Source organism: Triticum aestivum, chromosome 7A (assembly GCF_018294505.1).
Source record: "Triticum aestivum cultivar Chinese Spring chromosome 7A, IWGSC CS RefSeq v2.1, whole genome shotgun sequence".
Lineage (NCBI taxonomy): Eukaryota > Viridiplantae > Streptophyta > Magnoliopsida > Poales > Poaceae > Triticum > Triticum aestivum.
The window spans coordinates 146,762,872-146,787,056 of NC_057812.1; the positions used below are offsets into that span (position 1 = coordinate 146,762,872).

Below are 24,185 nucleotides of genomic sequence, written 5' to 3' on the forward strand. Positions count from 1 at the left end.
CGAACTCTCTGGCCCATCAAAGGACATTCTCCACATGCCAAGCTGGAAGGTGCAATGAAGACTTTGGTCTTCTATATTCTTCATGGCAAATGCTTCAATGCACAGTACTTCTTCATTCGCCAACTTGCTGCATCAGGCTCTGATCTTTTTGGCTTAAAGTTCTACGCCCCATGGGTAATGCGGCTGATCAAACTTCACTCCGCTATCTCATATCAGCCATCTGCTCGCTATCATTGGATCTTTCTGCCTGATGTGGATATGTCTATTGAAGCCATCTATCCTGAGCCTGCCAAGGAACCTCTAAGTCTTCAGAATGCAGAGCATTAAAGTTTTTCTCAGAACATTGAAGGAGTTGAAGCAGTCACTCGTGTGTATCCTTTGGTTGGCACTACACGTGCACCGCATCCTGCTCTCACTGAAGCCACTGATAGCACAATTGCCCAACGACCCAAGAAGCGCACTCTTGTTCTCAATGACCGAGAGCTTCTTGTGGCTCTTCATCAGAAACAGGATAGGAATCATGACTGGCTGAAGCATCAAATGCAAAGCCTCTTGGTGGATGTCAACCGCATTCGCAATCTTGCCACCAAGAATGCGTTTGTTGCCATGAAACCTCTCGACGCACATGGAAGGGGCTGGCACTGATGTGCTCTGAAGATGATCTTCAAGAGATCATCTTTCTCTGCGGCAACTGTGAATGCCAGAGTGATCGAGGATGAAGACGATGCCGTTGCACCACCACCTCCTTCAGCACGCTTCGACACTGCTCCAAGTTCTTCTGCACCGCTGAACACCACCGACGACCCTGCTGCTTCACCTACTCTTCGTGGGAACGAGTAGATGCTCTATGTCTTCAAACCTTTTTGGTCCTTACTGACAAAAGGGGGAGAAGCATATGAGTTTGATAGTCTTCAAGCGGGTCCATATGGGCGGGTACTTTATATTTTTGCTTCGTGTTTACAACTCTCGTTTGCTTTGATACATTTGGTTCTTTGAGTTGTAACACTTAAACTCGATGGTCGTCTGCTACTTATTTGCCACCTTGTGATGCGATGATAAATTCCGCATGTGCGACGATAAATTCGGCACTTAGATCATTTTGCAGACGTCCATTTTCCATTATGCATGTCATTATCTTCACATGCATAGTGGATTGTCATCATAATTTGAAGAGGATCTCCACAAGCACAACCTGCCATGTGAATTTGCATTCCAAAAGCAAATTACTTATATGCACATCTTCAGGGGGAGCCCTTGCAACTTATGAAGACAATTCCTTATCCTTACAACTTCACATATTATATTCCCCGTTGAAAACTTCAACTAGTTTGTCATCAATCACCAAAAAGGGGGAGATTGTAAGTGCATCTAGTGCCACCCTAGTTGGTTTTGGAGTATTGACGACAAATCCAGTTGAGGGACTAATGTGTTTGTGAGAATTGCAGGATAACATAGGTAGAAGTCCCTCATTGATTCAGTTTTCCTACAAGAGATGACCCCTAAAAATGTATGAAGACATTGATGTCAAAGGTGGTATATGAAGATATTCACATTGAAGACTATGACAAGAGAAGACATCGCATGAAGCCTATGGAGCTCGAAGATTTAGATCTTTCGTAGTTCTTTTTTCTTCTCTAATTGAGTCATAGGAACCACCGCACTATTAAGTGGGGTCCAAGAGAACCAGTCAGAATGACTGAAGTGATGCTTAACCAAAACCTATGTCTTCGAGTGAAGACTATGAGAGCAAAACTTGTCCAGAGTCGGACAAGTCAGCTTTGCTTGTAGCCCAAGTAAAGCTACCGCGTGAGTTTGAAATCTGACCGTTGGAACACGTGTCAGTTCCTTAGTGACCCAGGGTCATTTCGGACAAATCAGGTCGGGTTGCCTAGTGGCTATAAATAGCCCACCCCCTACAACCATAAACGGTTGGCTGCTCAGAGTTAGAGTATGGCTTTTGTCGTTTGAGAGCAACCCACCTCGAAGCCTTTGAGAGAGAATTCCTTGCGAGGATAAAGCCCTAACCACCCAGAGCCAAAGAGAATTAGGCATCACTTAAGTCTTCTTGTCTGTGTGATCTGAAGACTTATTACACTTGAGGACTGTGAATCCTCCAGCCGATTAGGCATCGCGTTCTGAGCATCCAAGAGACATTGTGGATCGCCGGTGAACAAAGTCGGTGAAGGTTTGGGGGTCTACCTTGAAGACTTACCAGAGTGATTGGGCGAGGTCTGTGTGACCTTAGCTCAAGGGGAATACAGTGAGGACTGGGTGTCCTGAGCTGCGTGTTCAGGACTGGGTGTCCGGGACTGTGTGTCCTCAGGTTTAAATACCTAGCCGCCCTAACCAGACGTACAGTTGTCACAGCAACTGGAACTGGTCCAACAAATCATTGTCTTCAATGAGTCACTGGTTTCATCCTTCCCTTCCCTTTACTTATCGTTACTCCTTGTGAAGTCATTGTATGTTTGCACTATCTTTTGTCTTCACTGAGTGACTGCGTGTTCTGTTTGGCTTCATAATATCTTCCTACCTGATCCTTACTACACTGTTGCTATTAGTCATTGTGCTCTCACTCCATTGAATACTTGACTATGGTTTGCCTAGTGTAGTCTACCTTCCGCTGCATGGTAATAGGTTTATTTCTATCGTTTGTCTTCTAAACTTCCATGTTTTGAAGACTTTCATAAAAATCGCCTATTCACCCCCCCCCCTCTAGTCGATATAACGCACTTTCAGTCTCGTTGTTTCTCAATGCCGATGGTCTGGAAGCAGCTGGCTATGATTATGATGGCTCCGGTGACCTAATGCCGGTGCAAGAAAGAGACCGTGAGGACGGCTCCGGTGACCCAATGCCGGTGCAAGAAGGAGACCGTGATGACGTCTCCGGTGACCGAACCGAGTCCGGCCAGGTATATATATTAGTTAAGCTTCTGCTGACTAGATAATTGATGCATTCATTGTTTTGGTATGTACACATGTTAATCAAGTCTTTGTTCTTTTTTCTAGCCCTCCGGATCGAGCACAACTTCGGTAAAGAGACGAGGCCCGAAGAAAAAGTTGAGCTCGGATGAAAAGTTTGAGATCATAGCAATTGCGCCCGACGGCCAACCGATTGAACCCCTTTGGATAAAGAGCGCATTTGTTGCTCAGTGCGGGGTTTTGGTTAGGGACAAGATCCCGATCAGCATCCAGCAATGGTTAAAGCCGGCTACAGAAGACCTTGAGGTGTCTTATGTCAATGATATGCAGAAAAATGATCTTTGGACTGAGCTAAAGTCAAATTTCACCCTACCGCCAGAGGATGATCCAGAGAAGCCAGTTAAAGAGCAATTAATCAAGTCTTTTTCTCTTAAGAGGATGGCAGAACTATTCAGGAGGTGGAAGAAAGAGCTGAATAAGTTTGTCGAAAATAAAGAGACACCAGAATTCAAGGGCAGATATGAGAAGATCAGAGATCACTGGCCCGCATTTGTGGCCCACAAGACATCGGAAAAGAGTAAGAAGATGTTGGCGACAAACAAGCAAAATGCTGTGAAGAAGAAGCATCACCATCGCACGGGTTCAGGTGGCTACCTCGTAGCCCGGCCTAAGTGGGCCAAGACTGAGAATGATCTGGTTGATAAAGGGATCGAACCAGAGACAATTAACTGGCCAGACCATTGCCGGACTTGGTTCTTCGGGGCTGGCGGAACCTTGGACCCTTTAACAGGGAAGTGCATTTGGACGAACGATCAAATGGACATACCAGTCAGGAAGCTTCAGCAGTATATCGAAGCAGCGCAGCAAGGGACGTTCTTTCCAGATAGAGAGAACGACGAGCTCACAATGGCCCTCGGGAATCCTGAGCACCCTGGACGGACACGAGGCACGCCAGGCTCCATTCCGTGGAAGGTTGGGTTTCCGGACGTAGGCGGTTACAAATCCCAGGAGAGGAGGAAAAAATTGCAGCAGACCCAAATGCAGGCGCTGCAAGCAAGGGTACAAGCGATAGAGGAACGAGAAGCAAATTGCAGCAAACGTACTGCCGAAGCTTCCCCCGAAGCTACCCCGCCATCTCAGCGGAGAAGCAGCGTGGCTTCCACCGAGCTGCTTCAGCCGGAGCATGCCTTGACGGCTCCTGCCAGCTATCCCGTGGATGCTATCACGGAGTCTCAAAATTGCCACCTTATGACACAATGGATGAATTTGAAGGTCAAGGCGGCTGTTGGCTCTGTTTATCCTACTGAACCCGGCGCAACTTTTCACTGCCGGCCGATTCCAGAAGGATATGCTAGGGTGATGGTGGATGAAATAACGGAGGGATTTGAGGACCTCCAGCTTGACCACCCTACCGGTGAAGGGGAGACTAGGCTGGGGTCTGCTCTGAAGACTCCATGCCTATGGCGGAAGGAGCTCATCAACCTTCCGAACTGGACGCCTCCGCCTCCTCCTCCTCCTCCGGCAAGTCAGGGCACTCCGCCTCCTCCACCGCCTCCTCCTCCGGCGAGTCAGGACACCCCGCCTCCTCCACCGCCTCCTCCTCCGGCGAGTGACGATCAGGGCACTCGACCGGCTCCTTCTCCGGCGCGTGGCGGCACTCCGCCTCCTTCTCCGCCTGCGCCGACGCGCCCGAGCAGCCAGCCTCCTCCTTCTCCGCCTCGTCAGCAAGGGCGGAAGAGACATGCCGCCGCTCCGGCTGCTCCAGCGTGTCGTAGTCCTTCTCCTCCGCCTCGTAAGCAAGTAAAGAAGACAACCGCTCCGTCTGCTCTGCTAGCGTCTAGCAGTACAGCCAGAGGCGGGAGGAAATACAGATTCGGTCCTTCTCTGAGGACTCCAGAGAAGTTACCATACGAGAGGACCCCGGAGGAGAACGTCAAGATCGCACGAGAAGAAGTGAGGAACTACTTTGAAGGGGTGAAAGCAAAGAAACATCCACCTCCGGAGGAGAAGGTAGATCCGGTGAAAGCGAGGCGCACTCTGGCTGCCCTGACAAAACCACCCAAGTCTTCGCCGAAAGGAAACTATGAGCGCATTATTGGAAAGGAATTTGCCGAAGCGGAGCGGTCGGGAAGTACTGTCAGTGATCAAAGGCTGAAAGAACGACGAGCTGGGAAAAAAATTGCCCAGCTCGGCGAACAAGCGAAGCAATCATGCCCCCCGCTCAAGGTGCCTAGCGACAACGTCGCTAATGATCCGAGGATGGTGCCCGGTTATAGCAATCTTGGCGATTACCTGCCCGACGATGTACATTATGATTTCATGGAGGTGCAGATACAAAGATACGAGTACGGGAAGCCTCTCGTCAAAGATGAAAGATCTCTATCAACGATGATGCGAAGATTGCATGATTGGTACTTGAAAATCTGCAGAGACTCTGGGGGGAGGAGTACTTTGTATGTGAAAGTTAAAAAGGAGCATGACCTCGTTGGAATTGAACTGTTGCCTGTTCCATTTGAGGAGTTCTTTCAGTTTTTCAATTAATTGGCCCTCGATAAAACAACGGTCACCTGCTACTATCTGTAAGTAGTACTACTTCTGTCATTAAGTCTCTCTATATAGCTCAGCTCTTTCATTGCATGTATTTATAATCATCCTCACTATATTATGCAGATTGAAGATCGCTGAATTGAAGAAAAGACAAGTCGGTGATATTGGGTTCATTAACACATATCTCATAGATGCAACTCAGGTTAAATTTCATGCCGCAGCTACCGAGGCCAACTTGCTACGATCGTTGGTAATAAATGAAAACAAAGATATAATACTCTTTCCTTACAACTTCAAGTGAGTGTTACTGTCTTGTGCGTATTCGGTTTCCCTTATATATTAATCAAGGTTATAGTAATGTAATTGATGAGTTATGCATGTGTGTGCAGTTACCACTATATTCTCCTAGAGATTAAGCTTGGGCAGGGACTAGTAACCGTCTTAGACTCAAGACGAAAATATCCCCAGGACTATGCGGACATGACTCAAATGCTCGAGAAGTAAGTTAAATCGGTCATTATCCACCATATCAGCAACTTTATTCATTTCCTGATATATCAAGTAATTGTTTTCTTTGTCTGGCAGGGTTTGGAAAAAATTCTCCAAAAAAGCTCCAGGACTCCCGAAGAAGCTGCAATTTAGACACCCGAAAGTAAGTACTATAGTAGCATGTTCCGCGCATCTCCTATTGATTTGGCATTCTTACTTATCAGTTTGATTGACCTCTATTTCTTATAAAATGGTTGTGGCAGGAACAAGGGAATGATTTCTGTGGATACTATGTTTGTGAGTCCATCCGCCACACGACCTGTGAGCGGGGCTACACTGACGAACAATATGAAGTACGTAAATAACAACATTCACAATTTTATTTTATTACCATCATTTGTGTTGAGTTTCATTCATTCATATATATATGTATTGACCCCCTTCTTCAAATTAGATGTTTCGGAAGCGGGATGAACTACTAGCACTAGCTCGCATGCGAGCAATTCAAGAGGAATTGGCGGCATTCTTTCTTGACCACGTGATCGCTGAAGACAGAGAATACTATGTGGACCATGAGTCCGTATGATTATATTTGTAAGAGATAATTATTGTATATATGTAGCCGGTAGTGTCGGATAGATATACGAGAACTTGTTGTTCGACCAATCTCTCGGAGAAGGAGAGGTGGTTGATATCACTTCTCTCTGTATGCATATATGTTCATGACGATCTTCTGTTTCCTTCGTTTGCTTACTAGCTAGCTAGCGTGTCTAGTCCTCTCTATACGTATGTATAGTACGTAGCGTCGACCAAGCACGGACATAAGAGAGGACACTTTTCTCTATTAATTATAGCTAGCTAACACAATATATGAAACACCTAAATTAACCCCTCAAAACCCCCAAACCCCCTCCCCCCCCCCTTCAAAAACAAAAAACAAAAACCCCAACCACAGAAATGCTGACGCGTGGATGACTATTGGTCCCGGTTGGTGCCACCAACCGGGATCAAAGGGTCTCCTGCCTGGGCTCCGCGCACAGGCCACGTGGAGACCCATCAGTCCCGGTTCTAAATTAAACCGGGACTAAAGGGACAGGGCATTAGTACCGACCCTTTAGTCCCGGTTCAGGAATCAGGACAAAAGGCCCTTACGAATCTGGACAACAGGCCCTTTTTCTACTAGTGAGCCTAGTTGGTAAGATCATAGATATGTCATGTAATAGCTTACCTATGAAGAATCCATCAGTGTACGTGTGTGGGCAAGAGAAAGATTAATCAGTGCCCCTGTTCACATCTTGATGCATGCGTACGCGCGTGTTATGCTTGGCTGAAGCCCATCACATTCGCCCCTTGACTCGGCTTGATGGTAATGCCACCGCGATGACTCCGACCACGCCGCCGCCGCATTCATGTCCCGTGACATGCACCTCTGCCGTCACCGCCCACACGTGTAGGCTAGCTGATGAAATGTTCAGTTTGTCGTCATATTCCTTCTCATGCCGTGCACAGGCACATAAGTACGTCTTCTATACTGTTGTTGCGTCGTTTGAAATCGTAGACTACGCCTTGCATGGCAGCAGCCTTGGCATCGCTATGCCGGAGATTCGGAGGTGGTCCTGGTCGGACAGAGCCTACCTGCTCAGCTGATTTGCTCCCATCCATGCTTCACATCCATCAACCGTCTCTCTTGCTTCTGCCCCCACCTTTTGTTTTGACAAAAGACATCTAAAATCAGGATCCAATCCGCAGAATTCCTCCGGCGGCTCAGCCATTGCTCGCATGCGATAGTTGTGCCCGGCCGGTGATGGCACAGGATGGATGTTTGCATGGACAATAGCGAGCTTCCGGTCAGCTCGTGCACGCTATATCCGAGTGCTTCCCATCCTTGTCGCTATACATCGGCATCGGCGGACGTGGAAGGACTGTGCCGACTGATTGGGATCAAGCCACAACTCGTGAGTACCGGAACTCCAGAGCTGCTTTTCTACGCGCACACTGGTTCTCTCGTCGTCATTACCGCCTGCCGGCTGTTCTTCGAAGTCATGGCTCCTTTCTCTAGACGGGCGGGCGTTGGATAGCCAGAAGTATTACAACGTGAACGTAGCATTGTTGCCCTATACGTTTTCAGTTCCCAAATATTCTGTGCTTGTGCGAACACGTAATAGGGTTTTCTTAGAACAACACGTAATAGGTTTTGACTTGCCTATATTTCCTAGTCCTTCCAAAGTAGTATTAGCTTCCACGAAAAAAGAGTAGTACTTCTTTTGCACGTACAATCTGAACTGTTCAGATTTCCTTTTCGTCTCAGATTTTTTTTCTGTCCATTACGTGATAGGTCGAATTTTTTCTGTCCATTACGTGACAGGCTGAACGTTTCGTAAATAACAATATTTATTTGTATGTTACGTTTTTCCTTTAAATCTCAGCCCTTAATATCTAAATCTAATGACCTGAATAATTTAATCTGTGTGGACGAATATGATGGCTTGTTTGACCCTTGTTTTAATTATATAATAGATAGATTATTTGATGCTAAAGCAAAGACGATTCTGTGAATGCACCTCAAAAGAGTGATTGCTCCACAGCACAGCACATGTTGATCTGTTATATTTTTTACACAATTGCAACCACAGGTTACTTGGTAGCAAACAAGAAGCCTCCCGCCAGGTACACGCAAAGGTACCGTAAGGATTGTCTTCGCAATTTTACTTGTCGTGTTGTCTTTGTAGCAATGTCACTGAAAAACATATGTCAGTAAGTTGCTTGGAAACTCCAGTAATTCAACAATTGGTAGGAAAACTGGTCATCCAGTTACCTATTTACCCATACCTCTAAAACTTCCATAAAATGTCATGTTTAACCCACCGGTACCACGAAATACCATACCCTGTTGTACAAAGTGTACAGCAGTTCTAATTGTGCAAATGGATGCTGTTGTTAAACCAGTAGCAGAAGCATTGAGTTTATGCAGTAGACAAGTAGTTGAGCATGCTGATAACATCCATAAGTACATGAAAGTAAATTCCAATTGTCGTAAGAGCAACCATATATACGAATAGACAGTGCAATGGGATCCAATGCCAGATGAACTGTAAAGAAGAATTGATCTATGAAACTGCCTCAAAAGGAATACCAACACGGCATACAGAGGACAGGAACAAGTATTAGTTTTTGCATATACTCCCTCTGTCCGAAAAAGCTTGTCCCTCAAATGGATGTATCTAGCACCAATTTCTAAGGAATCGGTGCAAGTTCCCCATTTCTAAGGAATCGGTGCAAGTTTTATGAAAAGTCAGCAAGCAATGGAGATAATAAGTAGATGTGGTATTTAATACATATAAGATTATTACCGATGTCCGTGATAAGTACCAAAGTATTTAATCCTCAAGGGGAAGATAATTAAATGCGTGGAAGAAAAGCAAGCATTTACAGTCACATAAAGATAAAATATCCATCCATCTTCAGGTATAGAGGAACCAGTTAGCATACCTGGGATTCCAGATAGCAGGTGAGAATCTAGGTAGGAGCAGTCTTCGAATGAACAACTTTTAGAAGGAATTGCTGATGAAGTGCCAATCTATGGAATTTCGCTCACAACATGGCAGCAACATACTCAAAACTATTATTATCACTTTATCAGTAACCGTTAGTGAAACAAAATAAGGTGGCATAATAAAAAGCATAAATTGTCATTCTGGATACAATATTTTTTCCTCCTTTCCATAAATACAGTTGGAGATATGTTTGCTACAGATAGTACACAGATGTTCATCTATAACATACTTCGACTATACCACAATGATCTAATACATCTTAGCTACAGTAACAAAATAAATACTATCATCAACAAACTACAAAATCTACACGAACATAGTTGACCACCACAAAGGTAAGAAACTTTGCTACAGATAAAAATAGATAATTCACGTGCGGGCTCTTTGCCCATAAAAGAACAATATATTGGTGGTTGCCTTATTTTTGGAGCATTTCTTCAGAGACCAAAGTTACATAGTGTCAGGAACTCCATTTCAGTGTCTACATGCTTGGTCCACAGAGACTTGTACTGGTTGAAAGCAACATCAAGCCATGGCTTCATATTTCCATTAAAGTGTATCACTGCAGCACCACGGATAACCTCAGGGCTGATGCTTGGATTATATCCAAGACCCATCACATGCCATGACTTATCAAGTGGCTTGGTATTGCCATAGAATGTCATCAGCCCTGCTGGTAGAACAGATGTCGGATCCCAGAGTGCACCATCCACATTCTGCCATGAGAATATTGAGTCATATAGTCACACATATATCAATGCTTTGGTGAGGTACACAGAACTGTGTATGCTATTATGATGCAAAAATTAGCAAGTGAGGGCATCATTTGTAAAATTATTTACAGGCATTACATATGTGGCATATTTTAACTCAGTGGTATATTTCAAGAATAATGCCTAAGCATAAATTGCACATACTGTTTCTATTAGCTTAGTGGTTGTAGATTTGGCCATCATATATAAATGCTTAGGGATAAGAAAACAAAAATCAATTGCATAATGCCCAAGTTTCACTTAGGAACTTTTCTGGGCAACATGTTGTAATTGTCATGAAGTCGACAATCAAGGCCATACCACATACAACATTTACCATTATAAACAAAATAATTGACGAGGCATCATTTAGACTTTATATTTTGCATATTCTGAGAAAATGAATGAAAACAAAAAGGAAAAGAAGGTAATGGCACATATTTAGGTATTCTAAAGAAAAAAGTATCATGAGATTCTCAAAGAGAAGAAAAAACATCATCCAGCCAATTAATTTGGTAAGCCTTAATTACAAACTCATAATCAAAGATATCCTACATTTAAACTAAAAAGAAGGCATCCCTAACCACTCCTATTAATATGTACTTAGACGAGCGTGAGCACATCCATTGAATGTTATCTGATACCTATACAGTCTGAAAAGATCAGTGAGTATTGTAGCCACAAGATGGTAAAGTACTAACTTGCCGAAATTTTGAGTTGTGAAACAATACAGACGGCCTATGCTATATAAGATCACATTGTGCAAATGCAAAGTCCAGTCCATCTAATTGTGGAACATTTATGCATCATATGTGGTCAATGTCGAGCTTAATGGAGTTGTTTCCCAAGAGTTCCGTCAAAAACATTTTACCAGGTAAATGATGTTTGGGAACAAAACTACTATACTTAATGCTCACTCCAGAAATTCAAGGGAAATAAAGGTGCCAAATCCCAAGATGAGCATAATGGCAGTGATAAAGAAACTTAAGTAGAACGTGCACCTAAGTTAGTGAAATTGTTAAATTACCACAATACATAACACCTATCAAAAACCAAACATAACAAATAACTGATGCAACCACAGATAAATGTAAGGTATCATAATAGTGAATGTTGCAAGTTGTAACCATATGGTTGTAACAAAAGAGTGCCGCAACTCACCAGCTCCATGTATTGATGAAACAGCTCGGTGCAGCCATCCCGTCGCCATGCCTCGAGATCAAACACATTGACCCCATACTCCCACGCACAGGCACTGGGACTAAACCTGTCACGCACTATGGCCTGCGTGAAGTTGAGATACTTCCTGTACCTCCTGAACCCCCCGAAGCACATCTCCACGGCGCCATTCACCTTCCCATCCAAGTCGACATGCCAAAGGGCAGCCAAATCCTTCTGCACCACCACATCATCTTCCAAGAGCACTACCCTCTGCAGCGCCGGGAACATGTCCGGGAGGTAGAATCTCAGGTAATCGACCAACGTCACGTCCCTCTTGCCGGCCTCAATCTGCCTGAACACCGGCGAGGATGAGGCGTTGAGGAACGGGAAGTCGGAGTAGGCGATGAGCTGGACGTGCACGCCAAGCGGCGGCGGGCGGCGCGCGAACCAGACGCGGAATGCAGGCAGGTACATGGGCGCGGTGACCACGTGGAAGACGTGGCGCGAGGGGTCAGCGGCGGCGCGCGTCGCGGAGGCAATCACGACGGAGACGGCGAGGACGTTGTCGGAGAAGATGGCGTAGTGGTAGAGCGAGGGGTCCTCGAACGCGGGGGACGGGTCGGGGTCGTCGGCGAAGGCGGAGGGCTTGGCGAGGCGGGCCTCGAGGAGGCGCATGGCGAGGCAATGCAGGGACTTGGGCGTGGAGCCGGCGGCGATGCGGGAGGACATGCGGCCGGCGCGGCGGGAGCGGGCGAGCTGCTCGCCGACGGCGAAGACGGTGTCGGAGAGCTTCTGGATCTTGGACTGCGTGTCGAACCCCTCCTTTGAGTCGGCGGCGAGGAGGCGGGCGTGCTTGATGCGGTCGCGGGCCTCCTTCTCGAGGGGCCTGCGGGCCTCCTCCGGGAGGGGGCCTCGGGAGGCGAGGCGGGAGGAGAGCGCGGAGAGGTCGGAGGAGAGGGCGGAGAAGGAGAGCGACTGCGCGGCCGAGGCCTCCTTGAGCTTGCGCGCGTGGGCGGCGTAGGCGGCCAGGACGGCCGCGTGGTCCGCGGCGTGGCGGCGGATGGCGGCGAGGCGGGACGGCGGGGACGATGCCGAGGATGAGCGGGAGGAGGCGGCGGCGGGGGCGGAGGAGAGGAGGAATGCGAGGGACGCCAGGAGGAGGAGCGTCAGCAGGGCGGCGAACGCGGCGCGGCGCGGCGCGGACGGCCGGAACGGGCGGCCGCCGGCCATCGGGTGGAGTGGGGACTGGGGAGGGAGTAGCCGAGTAGGGGGGAGTGGAGTGGGTAGTGCGCCGCGGATCTGAGCTGTGGCGAAATGGAGACGGACGTGTGGGACCCGGGGATGGCGTGGGCCCAGATGTCAGTGCGTAGGCTTGTCGGTGAGGTTATTCATCACCGGGGAGGGTTGCTGGGGTTTTAATACGTTGGGCCCAGTAGCAGTGGCATAGTAGCGGCGGTGACATGGACTCTTTGCTTTTGGTTTGTCTGGCCACCGGATAAACCGGGAGCCGTCGCGTGCTGTCAATGACATGCGGGCCTCATTAGCGGTGAGCCCACATGACATGTTGAGGGTGCGATGTTTCGGAGTGAGAAGAGGCTCGCCGGACTGGACCAAATCCAACCAGCCTGGCTAGATTTACGACATACTACTGATATTCCAGTATCACCTGTTAATTTTGATCAGAGGAAAGGGTTTAAAATTTAATGTCGACAGACTCGGCAAAATTTTAAACATGTAGTTTTGTTTTCTTTAGGCTTCTGTGCTTTAGTTGCAGTCGATTTATCGGCTTAACAGTTTGGTCTTTGAACATGCTTGGCATGATGTTGGTTCTGTTATCTGGTTTCATTTTATAAAATGGAGCCTGGGGCTTTTGCCCTCCTGATGATCTAAAGACTTCAAAATTCATCACTGGTTAATCATCTACTACTCTATTCCTAATACTCCCTCTGTTCCTAAATATAAGCCTTTTTAGATATTTCAATATGTGTAGTCTATATGAAATCTCTGAAAAAGGCTTATATTTAGAATCGGCAGGGTAGCTAAAACCAAGTATCTAATTATTCTATGGTCATGTTAAAAATTCATCACCGGTTAAAGCATAACAAATCAAACCTTTTTTGGGCAAGTTCTGTTATCTGGGCGACGACAATTTCGTTTAGTAAGCACGGGAAATTCTGACAAAAAATTGGACATGGCAAAAAATTATTTCCAATAAATTCCATTTGAATTCAATAGTCTTCATTATAAAAGAGCCAGCACAAAAAATATCGAGCATGGTGCGATTGTTATCAGAAAGCCGAGCATATAAATTTTGAATAATCATCTCTCTTGAGAGCTCAAGATTGGGGCATGAATATAACATTTATTTAAGCATCCCCCAAGCTTGAGCGATGATTTCTCCTTCGCGAGGCCAAAAATTATATATATAATTGCGATCACGATGAACAAGATGCATAGGATAAAACTTCTGATGACATTCTAATTTCAATCGTTTGTAGTTCCATGACCCCGTATCATCATATAGCATATATCATGTCAATGCATCTTCCCTTAAAGATAAAGGGAAGACCTTCTTCTTAACAACATCTCCGGGTACACCTGCAAGCTTATATAATCCACAAACTTCATCAACATATATTAGGTGCTCATCAGGATGCATTGTTCCATCTCCTGCAAAAGGATTAGCTAGCAGTTTTTCTAACATACCCGAAGGAAATTCAAAGCAGACATTTTTATTTTCATTTTCATTTTCAGTAGGTTCAGTTGGTTGAGGAGCAACTCTTTGCTCTACTGGTCGGGGTGAAGATACCCCGAACAAGCCTCTCAGAGGATTACTTTTCATAATAATAAATGACAGTAAATTTCAGCATACTATATAAATTTTTTCTTACCAAATTCCACCTACCAAAGGCGCTTCACTTCCCGGCAACGGCGCCAGAAAAGAGTCTTGATGACCCACAAGTATAGGGGCTCTATCGTAGTCCTTTCGATAAGTAAGAGTGTCGAACCCAACAAGGAGCAGAAGGAAATGATAACGGTTTCCAGCAAGGTATTCTCTGCAAGTACTGAAATAATTGGTAACAGATAGTTTTGTGGTAGGATAATTTGTAACTAGCAACAAGTAACAAAAGTAAATAAAGTGCAACAATGTGACGCCCCGAGGCCGATGCGCCAGGTGTCTTCCAGTTATTCGCTGTCGTTGCCATGTCATTCGCTTGCGTGTTTCATCTTGTCTTGTCATCATGTGCATTGCATCTTCATGTTTTCAAAACTTGCATCCGTCCGGATTCCCCTAGTTCCGTCCGTTGTCCGTTCTGACCCAGACACACTTGCACGCGCCCGCGGCACCTCCGAAATATTGTTTTATAAGTGGTCGGAAAATGTTCTCAGAATGGGTTGAAAGTTGGCGTGCGGTCTTATTATAGTATAGGTAGGCCGCCTGCCAAGTTTTATCGCATTCGGAGTTCGTTTGATGCCCCAACGGATAACTATAGCGACATTATAGTCGGTCAAAACGTCGGACGTTTTCAGTCTCCGGAAACAGTTGCCGGGCTGCACTCCTCTTCTCTCATCTCGGCCCAACCTCTTTTCACAACCCACTTGCAGCCCACCTAAACCCCCCTTTGTTGCGGACCATCAGATCGCGATCGGAGGCTTCGAAACGCTCCTAACCCCCCCCCTAAACCCAAACCCTAGCCATCGCTGCCTATATATGGACACCCCCTTCCAAATTGGGCACCCTAGCCCTTCCCCAACCTCCCTGTCGCCGCCCCCTCGTTTTCTGGTGCCAGCCACCGTCATCCCGCCACTTGGCGAGCCTCTAATGGTCGCGCCGCCACCTGAGATCTCCAGCCCCCCCCCCCGAACTAGTGGCAAGCTGCCACGCGTCGCCCCTCCCTCGCGCCTCCAGCCACGCGGGCCCGCCGGAACCCATCCGCGGCCCGCCCCGGGCCGATCTGGGCCCGAGGCGCCCGCACCGCGCCTCGCCTCCTCGCCCGCTTCCCCGCCGCCAAGCGCCGCCCGCCGAAGCGCGCCCTTCCTCGTCACCCCGCCACCGCCGGCTGGCTCCGCCGCTGCCGAGCCTCAGGCCAGCTCCGCCGCCCCTCCTCTACATCTTCCTGCCTCTCCCTAACCTCTCTCCTCTCCCCTGCAGTGCTCCTCGCCGCCGCCACCATGGAGTTCGTCGTTGGCTCCCTGCTGCCGCCCTGCTCCGGCGACGGATCCGGCGGGATCCGGCCCCCACCGCCCGGATCCATCCATCCCCGATGGGATCCGCCTCCCTCCTCCACCGGAGACACACCAAGCCACCGCCGTCGTCCCGCTCCGCATGGAGGAGCGCCGCCGCCCGCTCGACCTTGCCGGCACCCGTTGACCGCGTCGACCCCGCGTGGGCCGGCTTCACACCCCAAAGCCTACCCTTCTCCAGCGGCCTGCTCCAGCGCCCCCTAGGCCGCCTCCACCGACCTGGGCTGAGCCCAGCTAGGTGAGCTGCAAGCCGCTAAGTGGGATGTTTCAGATGTGGCCCGAGACATGTTTTTTTTCCTCAGATCGTTTTGATATTAATCCTGAGACTGCGGTTTTTGTAGAAAAACCCTCTAACTTCATGCATTTAATAACTTCACAACCGTGCATCGGATGTAAATAATTTATATATGTAAAGTGACTAGAATTTCAACTAGTTTCATAATATCCAACTTTCATGCATGTTTAAAATGTTGTTTGGTTAAATTTGCTCCTATGTCATGTTAAAATGCTTTAATTCATAACTAAATAACCGTAGCTCCAAACCTAATAAACTTTATATGTAAATGGGGTAGAAAAATGCCTAGTTTAACATGGTGGCCTTACTTTGCATGTTTAACAACTCTAAAATATGGTCTAGGGCAGAACAGTACCAAACCTTAAAATATGCATATGAGGATTTTCCGGAATTGTTGTTCGTTGTTTCCGGCCTCATTTAAACTTGACTAGATAGGTAGTCTTACTTTGCTTCACCTCTTGCCATGTTAATCAACATTTAATATTGTTGGGTACATAAACAATACCGAACTAAATAACTTGATGTGGTGTTTCATCAATATGCAACGGAGTTGCATATTGAGCTCCACTTAATTTGTAGGATTGCTTGTGCACTTTGCCATGCCATGCTTCATTAAACCGGACATGCATCATATTTGGTTGTGCATCATGTCATGTTTATGTGGTGGTTGTTTACTATGTTGTTTGCTTCTTTTCGGGTTGCTTCTCGCGTTAGCTTCGGTTTTGTTCCGGAGTTGTGAGGATTTGTTTGACTACGTCTGTTTGTCTTCTTCATGGACTCGTTCTTCTTCCTTGCGGGATTACAAGCAAGATGACCATACCCTCAAAATCACTTCTATATTTGCTTGCTAGTTGCTCGCTTTTTCGCTATGCCTATGCTACGATACATACCACTTGCTTATCATGCCTCCCATATTGCCATGTCAAGCCTCTAACCCACCTTGTTCTAGCTGAAAGGACATGTGGTGCCCCCATGTGTGGTTTTGGTAATTGATGACATTCTCTATGGACTAATGGTTGCATTGAGTTATATTTGAAGGATTTGTCCATATGCATTTCTTGAAGTCCATGTGTTGGTTTCAAGGAGTTTATGTGTTGACCAAGGTGCTATTAAGGAATTATCCAAAGATTGGTCATGTGAGTGTTGAGCTTATTGCAAGCATGCATTGAAGAAGAAGATTGTGTGATCATTCATGTTTACCTTCATGACATCATCCAAATGAAGAGAGTTGGAAATATTCAAGGTTGATCAAGACTATGTCAAGAGTGAATCAAGTTCATCAACTCACAAAGCGTAAAAGATGTACTGAGAGGGATCAAGTGATCCCATGGTATGGTAAGCATTGTCCATTGCACTTTGTGTACTAACCCATGGTCTATGTGAGAGTTCTATGTGGGGTTAGGTACGTGTCCATGGGCTTGCGTCAAGAGGAAGATATCATACAACCCCATGGAAAGGATGACATCAAGTGGTGATCGTCATCAAGATTGTCGTGTGCAAGTTCAGGTGGAGCACCACAAAGAGATCAAGTTCTTGAAGCTTGCCATCCATTGTGGTGTCAATGGACTTGTGAAGATGTGCCGAAGAGTGGCTCACCCATAGTGGAGTATGGGGGAGCAATCATCTGGTCTTCATCGAGCCAACGCAATCAAGAAAGGTGGTCCAACTTGAGGGAGTCAAGATTGCCATCTTCTAGCTCAAGTGGACCATGTGCAAGGCAAAGGTTTGCCCTTGATAGGCTTTCTATTTTACCGATCTCGTGGTGGTAGTTGGGAGACCGGGTTATAGGATCGTTTGTCGTACTATCAAGGGGGGCTCTCAAGTTGGTGGCTTGATCGTATCGTTAGTAGAGAGCTCAAACCATTGCATCCTTGCATCATGTTTCTTGGTTCTTGTTTGGTTCTCTTTGTGAGTCTTAGAGCTTATGGTCATCTTGATGACAAGCTTGAGTTCATCGAAAACGGAGTTTGCATGCGTCTTCTATGATGTTTTCGGTGTTGGAGGTTTTACCGGTCTTATCCGAGGAAGGGTTCTCACCATTTTCTTTTGGGCCTTTTCTCATTTGCTTCTTATTGGTATTTCTATCAAGATTGTGTTAGCCCTTGTCGCTAGCTTTCCAACAAACTTGGTTTCATCGAATTCGGAGTCCGTTTGCAAAAGTTGTGGCAGTTTTCGTGTTCTGAAAAGGCTGCAACGGTACTACTGTGAATTGGAGCGGATGTAATTTTTTACTACCGCTCCAGAGCGGTACTACCGCGGCTCCTACAGTGGTAGTACCGCTCCGGACCAAAAACTTGTCCCAAGTCCTGCGGTGGTAGGCCCGGATGTTTTTTTAGTACCGCTCGCTAGCAGTAGTACCGCTACCCTTTGCGGTAGTACCGCGATCCCTAGCGGTAGTACCATGAGGACGAGCGGTAGTACCGCTCCGGTGGTTCTACTGGCCTTTTGCCTCCTCGCTGTTGTTTCTCAAAGGGGTACTACCGCCCTAGCGGTAGTACCGCTCATTGGAGCGGTAGTACCGCTCTGTGCGGGCTGTGAGCATAACGGTTGGATTTTTCCCCACCCATAAAAGGGGGTCTTCTTCCCCATTGAACCTTATCCTTTGAGCTCGTGTTCTTCCCCCATTGTTGACCTTCTTCGAGCTTGCTAACTCTCAATCCCTCCATGGATTCTTGCTAGTTTTTGAGGGAAAAGAGAGAGGAGATCTAGATCCACGTTTCCACCAATCACTTTCTCCTCTAGGTGAGGGGAACCCCTTGGATCTAGATCTTGGAGTTCTTGGTGTTCTCCTTCTTGTTCTTCCTCTCATTTTCCTCCCTAGCATTAGTTGCTTCGGTGGGATTTGAGAGAGAAGGACTTGGGCACTCCGTGTGCCCTTGCCATTGCATTTGGTGCATCAGTTTGAGTTCTCCACGTGATACGTGGAAGTTACAAGTTGAGAAGCTTATTACTCTTGGGTGCTTAGTACCTTTGAGCTTGTTCCTCTTGGGTGCTTGGGCGCCCTAGATGGTTGGTGGTGTTCAGAGCTCAATCATTGTGGTGTAAAGCTCCGGGCAAGCGTCGGGGTCTCCAATTAGGTTGTGGAGATCGCCCCGAGCAATTTGACGGGTACCGGTGACCGCCCCCAAGGGTTGCCAAAGTGTACGGGTTCGGTGACCGCCCCCAAGGGTTGCCATTTGTACGGGTTCGGTGACCGCCCTCAAGGGTCCCTTAGTGGAATCACGGCATCTTGCATTGTGCGAGGGCGTGAGGAGATTACGGTGGCCCTAGTGGCTTCTTGGGGAGCATTGTGCCTCCACACCGCTCCAAACGGAGATTAGCATCCGCAAGGGTGTGAACTTCGGGATACATCGTCGTCTCCGCGTGCCTCAGTTATCTCTTACCCGAGCCCTTTACTTATGCACTTTACTTTCTGATAGCCATATTGTTTCTTGTCATATATCTTGCTATCACATAGTTGTTTATCTTACTTAGTATAAGTTGTTGGTGCACATAGGTGAGCCTAGTTCTTGTAGGTTTTGTGTTTGACAAATTAACCGCTAGGTTTATTCCGCATTTGTTCAAGCCTAAACGTAATTATTTTAAAGCGCCTATTCACCCCCCTCTAGGCGACATCCACGATCTTTCAATTGGTATCAGAGCCTCGTCTCTCTTTGTTAGGCTTAACCACCTAGAGATTAAAGATGTCGACTAGGGGATTAGGATTCTCTAACACTCTTAGTTTCGATGGCACAAATTTTGATGTTTGGGTAATTCGCATGCTTAATCTCTTTAGGGTCATGGACCCAAATTTAGAGAGAATTGTAGATATGGGTTTTTCTCCTCCAAAGGATCCCCTAAGATTATCTTTAGAGGATGAGAAAAACTCTTATCTCAATGCTCAAGCTTCTAATGTGCTTTTCGATGCTTTGAGCAATGTAGTTATATTTCAACTCATGTCGTTCCGGGATGCTCATGAGTTGTGGACAAAGCTTCAAGATAAAGATGGCGTGTCCAAGTTTTGTGGGAATGATTGTTCTCCCTCCACCTCCGGCCGTGTTGTGTTCTCAACTTCTTCTACTTCACCTACGTGTGGTTTGCCACAAGGTAATGACATGGTGAGTAGTGGTGTTCATTGCAATGATGATAGTGGGCTCATTGTTGATAATCCTTCATCACTTTCTTATTTCAATGCTTCATCTTTGGACTTTAGCACTTCAAACACTCCAAATGTTTCACATGCTTGTGTTTATAGTCCTTGCATATCATGTAGAAATTGCTTGACTAAATCTCATGATGACATGCTTGCTATATCTTGTTGCCATGATGAAAATGCATGTATTTCCTTGAGTTGTTGTGCTAACAATGTAGAGGAAACCCAACACTCCATGGAACAAGATGTGGTCTTGGATGGTGCTTCAAGGGATCCTAAATCATCATCTATTGCATTTTTCCTTAAGGCCAAGGCTTCAAAGGTATCTCCCACTTTGAATCCCAATATATCTTGTGATGATATTAATGATGGCAAGAGTGATGATGGTGTTGATTATGATGAAGAGAATGATGATGTTGCCTCCTTAAAAATTAAGGGGGAAATGATTTTTAAAGCTCTTCTTAAGAATAAAATTGCTCGTTCCAACTTCATGGAAATCATGTCTATTGCTACTGAGGGCAAGAAATATATTGATGAGTTGGAATCTCGTCTTGAGGAGCATGAGGTCACCATTGATAAAATGGAAGGTCATGAGCGTGATTATGCTAATGAGATTGCGGACCTCTCTCAAGCTCTTGAACTTGAACAAACCACCAAGGAATCTCTTAAGGAGACTTTTGCTCTAGAATTATCTAGAGTGAGGGAATCTCGTGATAGAGCTCTTGTGGTGGCCAATGATTTTGAAACTAAAAACGCTAAGCTTGAAGTTGCTCATGCTAGACTCCTTGAGGATTTTGAGCACCTCGAAAATGGCTCAAGGGTCATTAAGGGTGAGCTCATCAAACTCACTGACTCTCATGCTCCACTTGAAGCTTCTTATTTAAAAGAGATTTCCAAGTTGTCCTCTCCTCTTGTTGTTAATGATGATGCTTGTGCTACTAACTCTATTACTTGTGAAGCATCCATTTTGAAGGAGAATGTTGAGCTACGGGCTCAATTTGAGTTGCTATCTCGCAATTATGGGAAGTTGGAAGAAAGTCATGAAAAGCTCTCAATCTCTCATGATGATTGCTACGCCTCGAGCTAGCGTTGGTTTTCCCCGAAGAGGAGGGGGTGATGCAGCACAGTAGCGTAAGTATTTCCCTCAGTTTTTGAGAACCAAGGTATCAATCCAGTAGGAGGTCACGCGCAAGTCCCTCGTACCTGCACAAAACGGTAGCAACTCGCAACCAACGCTTAGGGGTTGTCAATCCCTTCACGGTCACTTACGAGAGTGAGATCTGATAGATATAATATTTTTGGTATTTTTGGTATAAAGATGCAAAGTGAAAAGTAAAAGCAAAACAAGTAAAATAAAGTAATGGAGATTGATATGATGAGAATAGACCCGAGGGCCATAGGTTTCACTAGTGGCTTCTCTCAAGAGCATAGATATTCTACGGTGGGTGAGCAAATTACTGTTGAGCAATTGATAGAATTGAGCATAGTTATGAGGTTATCTAGGTATGATCATGTATATAGGCATCACGTCCGTGACAAGTAGACCGACTCCTGCCCGCGTCTACTACTATTACTCCACTCATCGACCGCTATCCAGCATGCATCTAGAGTATTAAGTTAAAAACAGAGTAACGCCTTAAGCAAGATGACATGATGTAGAGGAATAAATTTATGCAATATGATAAATACCCCATCTTGTTATCCTCGATGGCAACAATACAATACGTGCCTTGCAACTCTTTCTATCACTGAGTAAGGACACCGCAAGATTGAACCCAAAGCTAAGCACTTCTCCCATTGCAAGAACTACCAATCTAGTTGGCCAAACCAAACGGATAATTCGAAGAGACTTGCAAAGATAACTCAATCATACATAAAAGAATTCAGAGAAGATTCAAATATTATTCATAGATAAGTTGGATCATAAACCCACAATTCATCGGTCTCAACAAACACACCGCAAAAAGAAGATTACATCGAATAGATCTCCACGAGAGAGGGGGAGAACATTGTATTGAGATCCAAAAAGAGAGAAGAAGCCATCTAGCTACTAGCTATGGACCCGAAGGTCTTAAGTAAACTACTCACACTTTATTGGAAGGGCTATGGTGTTGATGTAGAAGCCCTCCGTGATGGATGCCCTCTCCGACGGAGCTCCGGAACAGGCCCCAAGATGGGATCTTGTGGATACAGGAAGTTGCAGCGGTGGAATTAGGTTTTTGGCTCCGTCTCTGGTCTAATGGGGGTACGTAGGTATATATAGGAGGAAGGAGCACGTCGGTGGAGCTCCGAGGGGCCCACGAGGCAGGGGGCGCGCCCAGGGGGGCGCGCCCTCCACCCTCGTGACCTCCCCGGAAACTTCTTGGAGTAGGGTCCAAGTCTCCTGGATCACGTTCGGTGAGAAGATCACGTTCCTAAAGGTTTCATTCCGTTTGGACTCCGTTTGATATTATGTTTCCTCGAAATACTGAAATAGGCAAAAAACAGCAATTCTGGGTTGGGCCTCCGGTTAATAGGTTAGTCCCAAAAATAATATAAAAGTGGAAAATAAAGCCCAATATAGTCCAAAACAGTAGATAAAGTAGCATGGAGCAATCAAAAATTATAGATACGTTGGAGACGTATCAGGCATCCCCAAGCTTAATTCCTGCTCGTCCTCGAGTAGGTAAATGATAAAAAAGAGAATTTTTGATGCGGAGTGATACTTTGGCATAATTTCAATGTAAATCTTCTTAATCATGGTATGGATATTCAGATCCGAAAGGTTCAAGACAAAAGTTCATATTGACATAAAAATGATAATACTTCAAGCATACTAATCAAACAATTATGTCATCTCAAAATAACATGGCCAAAGGAAGTTCATCCCTACAAAATCATATAGTTAGGCTATGCTTCATTTTCGTCACACAAAGATGTTCCCAACTTCTATACCCCCGATGACAAGCCAAGCAATTGTTTCATACTCAAATAATCTCAAACTTTTTCAACCTTCACGCAATACATGAGCGCGAGCCATGGACATAGCACTATGGGTGGTATAGAATATGATGATGGGGATTGTGTGGAGAAGACAAAAAAGGAGAAAGTCTCACATCAACGAGGCTAATCAATGAGCTATGGAGATGCCCATCAATCGATGTTAATGCAAGGAGTAGGGATTTCCATGCAATGAATGCACTAGAGCTAAGAATGCTCAACAAAAGAAAACTAGTGGGTGTGCATCCAACTTGCTTGCTCATGAAGACCTAGGGCATTTTGAGGAAGCCCATCGTTGGAATATACAAGCCAAGTTCTATAATGAAAAATTCCCACTAGTATGAACAAGACAACTTATGAGACTCACTATATGAAAATCATGGCGCTACTTTGAAGCACAATATATGAGACTCACTACATGAAGAACAAGGTGCTACTTTGAAGCACAAGTGTGGAAAAAGAGATAGTAGCATTGCCCTTTTTATTTTCTCTTTTGTTTGGGCCTTTCTTTTTTCTTTTTGGCCTTTCTCTCTTTTTTTTGATTGGGCAATGCTCTAATAATGATGATCATCACACTTCTATTGATTACAACATAATGATTACAACTCGATACTAGAACAAGATATGACTCTATATGAATGCCTCCGGCGGTGTACCGGGATGGTGCAATGAATCAAGAGTGACATGTATGAAAAATAATGCATGGTGGCTTTGCCACAAATACGATGTCAACTACAAGATCATGCAATGGCAATATGACAAAAGTAAAGCATGTCATGATGATGATGGTGGAAGTTGCATGGCAATATATCTCGGAATGGCTATGGAAATGCCATGATAGGTAGGTATGGTGGCTGTTTTGAGGAAGATATAGGGAGGTTTATGTGTGAAAGAGCGTATCATATCACGGGGTTTGGATGCACCGACGAAGTTTGCACCAACTCTCAATGTGAGAAAGGGCAATGCACGGTAGCGAAGAGGCTAGCAAATGGCGGAAAGGTAAAAGTGCGTATAATCCATGGACTCAACATTAGTCAAAAGAATTCATATACTTATTGCAAAAATTTAGAAGTCATCAAAAATCAAGTACTACGCGCATGCTCCTAGGG

At 45.8% G+C, this 24,185-nt stretch overlaps 1 protein-coding gene across 1 annotated transcript; it reads right to left on the bottom strand.

Moving 5' to 3' along the window:
- Nucleotides 1–9,623: 9,623 nt before the first annotated feature.
- Nucleotides 9,624–12,714, bottom strand: LOC123150212 (probable galacturonosyltransferase 9). Its single transcript, XM_044570040.1, has 2 exons — nt 11,426–12,714; nt 9,624–10,228 (listed from the first exon to the last, which is right to left on the bottom strand). The coding sequence occupies exons 1-2, from the start codon at nt 12,653–12,655 to the stop codon at nt 9,950–9,952; spliced, it is 1,509 nt and encodes a 502-aa protein (XP_044425975.1). The 5' UTR covers nt 12,656–12,714; the 3' UTR covers nt 9,624–9,949.
- Nucleotides 12,715–24,185: the final 11,471 nt, after the last annotated feature.